The 7,795-nt window shown below is 47.7% G+C and overlaps 1 protein-coding gene and 1 long non-coding RNA gene across 3 annotated transcripts; one reads left to right on the top strand and one right to left on the bottom strand.

Moving 5' to 3' along the window:
* Positions 1–641: 641 nt before the first annotated feature.
* Positions 642–5,469, top strand: SUOX (sulfite oxidase). 2 transcript variants are annotated; one of them, XM_056797934.1, is made up of 4 exons: positions 642–768; positions 2,231–2,303; positions 2,627–2,798; positions 3,483–5,469. In XM_056797934.1, the coding sequence occupies exons 2-4, from the start codon at positions 2,245–2,247 to the stop codon at positions 4,890–4,892; spliced, it is 1,641 nt and encodes a 546-aa protein (XP_056653912.1). In that variant the 5' UTR covers positions 642–768; positions 2,231–2,244; the 3' UTR covers positions 4,893–5,469. The 2 variants fall into 2 exon arrangements, with proteins under 2 accessions (XP_056653912.1, XP_056653913.1); XM_056797935.1 differs by lacking the exon at positions 642–768 and adding an exon at positions 913–1,028.
* LOC130454359 (uncharacterized) lies at positions 4,869–7,672 on the bottom strand. Its single transcript, XR_008912010.1, has 3 exons — positions 7,553–7,672; positions 6,911–7,081; positions 4,869–4,982 (listed from the first exon to the last, which is right to left on the bottom strand). It is a non-coding gene; the product is annotated as an uncharacterized LOC130454359 (long non-coding RNA).
* Between the last annotated feature and the right edge of the window lie 123 nt (positions 7,673–7,795).

Below are 7,795 nucleotides of genomic sequence, written 5' to 3'. Positions count from 1 at the left end.
CTCCATCACTCCCTACTTATATATATATGTAAGTTGACACGTATGACGTACCAAGGGAACGCGGGGCCTCCCTTGGCACATTTGATGGATTCTCTTGTGGCAGATTTATGGGAAGACTTGGCGGAGAGCCTGAGTTACCATCAGCATTTTTGGAGAAAAATACCCAGATCGATGAGTTCCCAGATCGATTAGTCTCGGAGCTCACGTGTCCTTTCCAATAGAATGTAAGCTTCTGGGAGAGGCAGAGACCCTTGTTTCTCTTTTTTGTATGCGCAGCGCCAAGCACAACACTGCATCTGGTAGACGCTTAATAAATATCTCTTGAATGTTGGCTATTGGTTAGTTACTGGTGGGTGCCGCCCCCACTCGCCTCACCCCTTGGCGTGCCATCGAGGTCCCTTCCACCTTTCCTCGCCCAGGTTCCCGGGTACTGTGAGTTTCCTCCACCTGTTCTGGTCATTTCCTCCAACCAGTTAGGCTTCCCGCCTAGGACTGGGAATCACGGAGAAGGCGAGCAGCCCTCAGTTACTGGCCCACCCTCTACTTCTCTACCAGCCAGCCACGCCAGGAAACAAGGGTGCTGCTGAGAATACCTTTCGGTGGGACTTCTCATCCCGCCTACAGTCGGGGACCTTTGGAGGGGCGACCGTCGTGCTTTAAATCCTGCACTGACGTCACCTCCGGGGGTCCCGCCCTCTCCCGCAGAGGCTCTGCCTGAACCCTGCCATCAGAAGAGACGCCGCTGCGGCCGCTAGAAAGCTGCTCGGGGTAGGAGATTGGAAGGAGAACCGACGAAGGGGGCCGGGCTGGGCCTGAAGGCACCTATGGGGGGATAGGGAGGGCTGGAGTCTGGGGCTCCAAGGATGGTATATGCCTGCGTCACGGGGCGGGGTGTGCAGGGTTCTGCTCCCGAATCCTTATTAAAGGGCTCTTCTGCCCAACCAAGTATCTGGCCTGGCCCCGGGCAGCCCTGCTCCCCATCTGAGGACCACCCCTTAGAGGATCCCCCACTCCAGAGGATCGATACTGTAGGTTACGCGCATTGGTGGGATGGTGAGCCTTAGAAGACCACTTTGGCCCAGCCAGGGCAAGAAGGCATTGACAGGGCTCATCTGAGAAAAAGTAGTTCTTTCACCCAGGTGGCCCGGTGGGAAGGGCGAATCTGGGGCTGAGGGTAGAATCCAGTCCTCCCCCATCGCCTCTTTTCCAAGGGCACAGATCTCTCCGATTGGTTTCTCTAGCTTGGCATCCCCCCGTTCCTTTTTCTGACTTCTTATTCCAAGGGACAGTCTCTTAGTGGTTAACCCCAACTCTTTCCTTCAACTCTGCCTAGGCCCAGATTTTCCTAGTGTCTGTGCCTGTTCCTACATTACTTTTATTCTGATTAAAGACAGAAAGCCACTGGAGAGAGAAGGGTAAAGTTCCCTTCTTGCCTGCCCTAGGGAGGAATTCAGGACAACCTGTGACTCCTGGGACAATAACCCCTGTTTGCTGAGCCCAGAAAGAAGGGAATGGCCAGGAAAGGGGTGGGGCCCCAGGCATATTGATCCTCAATTATATATATTTTTAGAATATTTTCCCATGGTTACACGATTCATGTTCTTCCCCTCCCCTCCTCCCTCCTGGAGCTGACAAGCAATTCCACTGGGTTATATATGTATCATTGTTCAAAACCTCTTTACTTATTTGTAATAGAGTGAACATTCAAAGTCAACATCCCCAAGGCAGGTGTTTTTCTTCTATGTTTCTACTCCCACAGTTCTTTCTCTGGATGTGGATAATGTTCTTTCTCATAAGTCCCTCTGAATAGTTCTGGATCAGTTAATATTTTTTAGAAGAAGGAGGGAGTCTGTTTCCTCTCATTTCTTCTTGTTTTCACTTGTTCACAACTGAAACAAAACAAAACTTGCTTTTGGGTAATAGTGGAAGTGTATCATATGGGCACTAGGCTAGGTGTTGTTCCCCGCAATTGACAGGAAAAGGGCAAAGAGAATTTCTTTTAGGAAATCCATCACATCCATTCCTTTATTACCTTGGTAATTGGCCATCTCCTTGGTTAACCCAGTCTGTCCTTTGAAGGACTGAGCTGAGGAGTCCCTTGGTTTACTTCATTTCCCTAAGTGGTTGGCAGTGGCCTTTTTATTGCCCCTTTATCTCTTAAGTGTCACTTCAGAAGGCTCCCCTAACCCTACCCCACTCCCACTTCTTTTTGCCTTTCCCTCTTTCCTAGACCCTCCAGTGTCTATGATGCTGTTGTTACGAAGAGTTGCAGTCTCTGGCCTTCGAGTTTCCAAGTTGGACAGGTGTGCCTTACCCTGGGTACTTTCCCACTTCCATATCTCCTCTGCTTCAATATTTTATGATGTATTATCTTATCAGCTTGGGGAAGTTAACTGCTTTTAATAGGTAGGAGGGAAGCTAGATTGTACTCGTTCTACGTGTTCTTGTGCAGAAACAAGTTCTAGCTAAGGAAATGTAAAGAACCAGGTAGCTAACTTCATCTTTTGGCCTTATTCTTTCATCTTCAGATAGGTCTGGATAGCATCAACTCACCCCTTTCATGTAGCTCCTTCTGGAAGAGGGATGGTAGGGAGCCTAATGGGCTTATTGACTCTCCTTTTTTCAGGTCTATTGTCCCAAAGCCGCGTCCCTATGTCTGCTTTACCAGTGATTCCTCTCATCCCCAAAGACCCAAACCTGACTTTTCTAATGACAGCATTCCTTCAAGATACTGGGCAGCTGCAGGAGCACTGCTGGGCCTTGGGGCTGTCCTGGCTTATAGAAATCATAGAGAAAAGGTATTGTGAAAAGGTGGCTAAATTGAAGGGAATAATAAATGTTTGCTGGTTTTTTAAAATAACATTTACTTTCTGTCTTAGTAACAACTCAAAGATGGAAGGATAAGAGGGAAGCAAATGGGATTAAATGATTTGCCCAGGATCATATAACTTGGAAGTATCTGAGACCAGATTTGAACCCAGGTTTTCCCAGCACCTGGCACTTTATCCAAGGTCACCTAGCTGCCCATTTGTTGAATTAAATAATAGTTAACTAGCAATTATATAGGCTTTACAAATATCTCATTTTATCCTCACAACTATCCTAGGATTATCCTCATTTTACAGAGGAGAAAACTGAGGCAGACAGAGATTAAGTGACTTGCCTAGGATCATACAGTTAGGAAGTATCTGAGAGCAAATTTGAACCCAGCTCTTCCCAACTCCAGCCCTGGCATTCTGTTCACTGTGCCACCAACCTACCACACTGAAGAAAAAGAATTGCTGCCAAAACTAGTAATTACATCTCCGTGGCTTTAAGGTTTACAGAGTATTTGCTCAGGGCATTTTATAGCTGGGGCTTATAGAGAGAGAATAAGGGATTTACCCAGTAACACAAAGTAGATTAGGCTGAATGAGAAGAAAAGTTTGATAGCACCCCCCTTTTATAATTTTTTCCTTGTCTCCTCTCCACTCTCCCCACAGGCTGCCCAAGAGTCATTACGCGTATACACAAAGGCAGAAGTGAGCCGTCATCACAGTCTTGAGACACGGGTCTGGGTAACGTTGGGCCGTGAGGTCTTTGATGTCACAGACTTTGTGGCCATGCACCCAGGTGGGCCATCTAAATTACTGCTTGCTGCAGGGGGCCCACTGGAGCCTTTCTGGGCCCTCTATGCAGCTCACAACCAGCCACATGTACGGGAGCTCCTGGCCGAGTATAAGATTGGGGAGCTAAGCCCTGAAGAAGAAAGGTCTTCTGACCTAACTTCCACTGACCCTTATGCCAGCGACCCTCCCAGACACCCTGCTTTGCAGATCAACAGCCAGAAGCCTTTTAATGCAGAGCCGCCCTTGGAGCTCTTGGGTGAGAGTTACATCACACCTAATTCTCTCTTTTTCACGCGGAATCACCTGCCTGTACCGATCATAGACCCTGCCACATACCATCTGCAAGTGGAAGGGCCCCCCGGAGGGCCGTCGCTGCGCCTGTCTTTAGAGGATCTCCAGCAGTTCCCTAAGCACCAGGTCACAGTCACCCTGCAGTGTGCTGGGAACCGTCGAAGCGAGATGGCCCAAGTTAAGGCAGTCAAAGGATTAAACTGGGGGGCAGGGGCCATCAGCACAGCACGGTGGGGCGGTGCTCGGCTTCGAGACGTTCTCCTACGGGCTGGCCATTTACCCTATGGCCCTGAAGCCCACGTATGTTTCGAAGGGCTGGACTGTGACCCCACAGGGACAGCCTACGGAGCCTCCATCCCCCTGGCTCGGGCCATGGACCCCGAAGGTGATGTCCTGCTGGCCTATGAGATGAATGGACAGCCACTGACCCCCGACCATGGTTTCCCAGTAAGGGTGGTGGTCCCTGGCGTAGTGGGCGCTCGGAATGTCAAATGGCTAGGAAAGGTGAGCATCAGCCCTGAGGAAAGTCCTAGCCATTGGCAACGCCGTGATTACAAAGGCTTCTGTCCCTCCGTAGACTGGGACAATGTAGACTTTGACTCTGCCCCGGCCATTCAGGAGCTCCCGGTGCAGTCAGCCATCACAGAGCCCAGGGAAGGGCAAACGATAGAGTCTGGGGAGGTGACTGTGAAGGGCTATGCTTGGAGTGGGGGAGGCAGGGCTGTAATCAGGGTGGATGTATCTCTGGATGGTGGGTTGACCTGGCAAGAGGCAAAGTTGGAGGGAGAGGCCCAGGCACCAAGGAGAGCCTGGGCATGGCAGCTGTGGCAGCTGACAGCACCAGTGCCCACTGAGTGGAAGGAATTGAACATTATATGCAAGGCTGTGGATGATGGCTACAATGTGCAACCTGACACTGTGGCCCCTATCTGGAACCTTCGAGGCGTGCTCACCAATGCCTGGCACCGTGTTCGTGTTCAGGTGGCTCCGTAAGAACAATTACTGCAACCTTGACAGCCTGTAAAACATTCTTCTCAATCTCTCCCTTTTCCAAGTTGTTTCTCACGTGGACTCTTCTCCTTTCTATAAGACAAACATCCAAAAACTTTTCCCCTCTGGTTTGATCTACTCAGACACTATCCCTGAGGCAGTCCCACTCCTCCTACATTCATAAATAGAACTGCAAATAAACATCCCCTTTCCCTAGCCACCTCTGGACAGACATATTTCCATTTATGCCTTCCTCCTAATTTCAAGGACTAATACTGATAACTATCTATATTTATTTCATTATGATATCTACCTCGGACTCAGTGGTCCTTCAGACTCTGTTCTGAGATTAAGTTGAAAGCTGGACAAAAGAATCAATCAGTGTAATAATACTTGTACCACATTTCTCTCTCCAGGCTTTTAATTTCCCTGTCACCTCTGGGGCCGTATTTTTCCATTCTTTTATACATAATCTGTACAAAGGGGCACAGGTTGCTCCCAGCTTATAAAGAAAAAAAGGGATATTGTAACCCCCTCTTATTTTTCTCATATCAATAAAGTTTCTGTTTGTTCAATATTATTTCTTGGGCCTGATGCCTGGATAGAAGAACCTGGAAGGGAGTAGGAAAAGAACTATATGGTGGGAGGCTATACATACATGTGAACTGTGCACACATGATGGGGGGTAGCAGCATGATCACATCAAAGAATAGGAGCAAAGTAAAAGCCTAACAAATTGTGGCACATGAATGTATTGGAATTATGCTGTGCTGTAAGAAACAAAGAATATGGTGAATCCAGAAAAGCAAAGGAAGACTTGTGGACTAATGTAAAATGAAGCAAGCTGAGATTTCTCATATATATACATATATATGCATATATGTAATTATTTCTAATCCTGATTTTTAAGTTGAAGACTCAAAAATCATTTCCCTGATTTCTGTATTCATTCCTCTGTTCCTAAGAACTTTAAGGATTGCCTTGAACCAGAGAACCTTCTACTATAAGCAGATGGAAAATGCATACTTTGAGGTTTAATCTATGTCAGTCAATAGAACCAGCTTATACTAGATGTATGCACACACACAAACAAATCCTTCAGTCTCTCACTGAGAATCATCACAAAGGTCGATTTTAACCAGGCAGAACTTTTTTTCCCCAAGTAGCTAGGAAGCAGGAGACTGGTACATGATTAACTTCTAGAAGGAGTTAGTTTTCATGACCATCCAGCCATGGGTTATTCACCAATTAAAGATATCTCCAATGTCTAGGGGAGGACTGAGGGATGAACTCCCTATTTATATGGATCCTTGAGTGGAAACTGAGGTCTTTTTTTTTTTTTGGTAAAGATATTTTATTTTTACCAATTACATGTAATAACTTGGAAAAGTTTTGAAGTTATGTAATCCAAATTGTCTCTCTCCCCCCTTTCCCACCCCCTTTTCAAAACTGGTAAGCAATTCTATTTGGGTTATGCATGTAAAACATATTTTCATAACATTTTCATATTGTTCATTTTTGTAAGAGAATACTCATATAAAACCAAAATCCCCAAATAAAAAGGAACTGGGGTCTTCTAAGGAGAGAACCATTTGACCAAATGAATTTGTTTTGACTGGTCAATTAATAAAATAATTCATCTCCCAGAATTACTACATTGGCATTTTTAATCCTCACAAAGCAGAACCAAGAAGACAATATAATCATTACAAAATGTTAATTAAAAAATAAGAAAACAATCCAAATCAAAAACTGTAGTTTTAAATAGCAAGCTTCACACACACACACTTCCAACTCCTCAACTCCTCTTTTTTTGGAGGTGGGAGGCTAAGGGTAAGGTACATTGCATATAATGTAGACTATTTTTCCTAATGATGGTTAGTTTTGCTTTTTGTCTTTTCCTTTGTTATAAGGGGTGGCTCTCTAGGGGAGGTACTCCTCATACTCAGGTAAAACGTACACGACCTAAAAAGAGATTTCAGTAACATTTAATTTTCACACTGGATTTGGAATCAGTTTACCTGGGTTTTAAATTCTGACTGCTGTTCACTCAGACACACATCGTCTAAGGAAACTGTCCCTTAAGTTTTCTTTCCCCGTTCGCTCTATTCTCACCCTCTTTGCTTACGTTCCTTTGGCTGCAATTGATCTTGGCATAAATGCTATCGAATGTCTCCTCGTATCCTGCAATCCTGAGGAGTGAGCACAGGGCAGCTGAGGTGGGGGTTCCCTGGCATTCTTCCAACAAGCTAAGACCCGAACCCTAGTACCAGGAGAATGCAAACCCCTAGAGGGTAAGAGAGGACCGAGTCTAATCCTAGTCTCCCAGTTTTGGTGCCTAGAAGGCACTTAGACCTGAAACAAATCTTTGGGAGAGAGCTAAGGACTCCTCCCCATCTTCTCAATCACTTAAGACCCCGGGTCAGAATGGACATGGCAGTTAGAACCCCCCAGAGGAAGACAGGAGGCCAGTCGAGAAAGCCAGGGGATGGGCAGGGGCGTCCCACCTCCGAAACATGGACGGTACCAAAGACTAGAGTAGCCACGGAGGATGCTGCAAGCTCCGCACCGCCACCCCCGGTGAGGAGGAGGGGAGGACGAGGGGAAGAAGGGGGGGCGGGGGCCAGCTCCGCTCGATGCCCTCGGTGCTCGGCTGCTCTCACCTGGCTCCTTTCCCCCAGCAGCCTCCCCGGCGCCGGAGCTCTCGGCATTCGGCATCGCAGCCTGTCGCCTGGCAGTGGGACCGGAAGTTGTTCGAGGGAGGGGGGGACGGCTGTGATGGGGGGGGGCTCGAGGGGGGGGTCCGTCCCTCCTCAGGTGAAGCAGCCGATGGAGATGGAGCCGCCGCCGAGCGCCCTCACCCCGGCTCCGGCCCGGCTGCCTCCGCCTCAGTGACCCCGCCCCCC

Source organism: Monodelphis domestica, chromosome 5 (genome assembly GCF_027887165.1).
Source record: "Monodelphis domestica isolate mMonDom1 chromosome 5, mMonDom1.pri, whole genome shotgun sequence".
Lineage (NCBI taxonomy): Eukaryota > Metazoa > Chordata > Mammalia > Didelphimorphia > Didelphidae > Monodelphis > Monodelphis domestica.
This window is presented reverse-complemented; position numbering and strand designations above follow the sequence as displayed.

Excerpts from the sequence above, each read along its gene's own strand:
- SUOX (XM_056797934.1), top strand. The coding sequence starts at position 2,245 with ATGATGCTGTTGTTACGAAGAGTTGCAGTCTCTGGCCTTCGAGTTTCC. Across the intron at positions 2,304-2,626 it reads CGAGTTTCCAAGTTGGACAG|GTCTATTGTCCCAAAGCCGC; the intron begins GTGTGCCTTACC and ends TCCTTTTTTCAG. Across the intron at positions 2,799-3,482 it reads ATAGAAATCATAGAGAAAAG|GCTGCCCAAGAGTCATTACG; the intron begins GTATTGTGAAAA and ends CTCTCCCCACAG.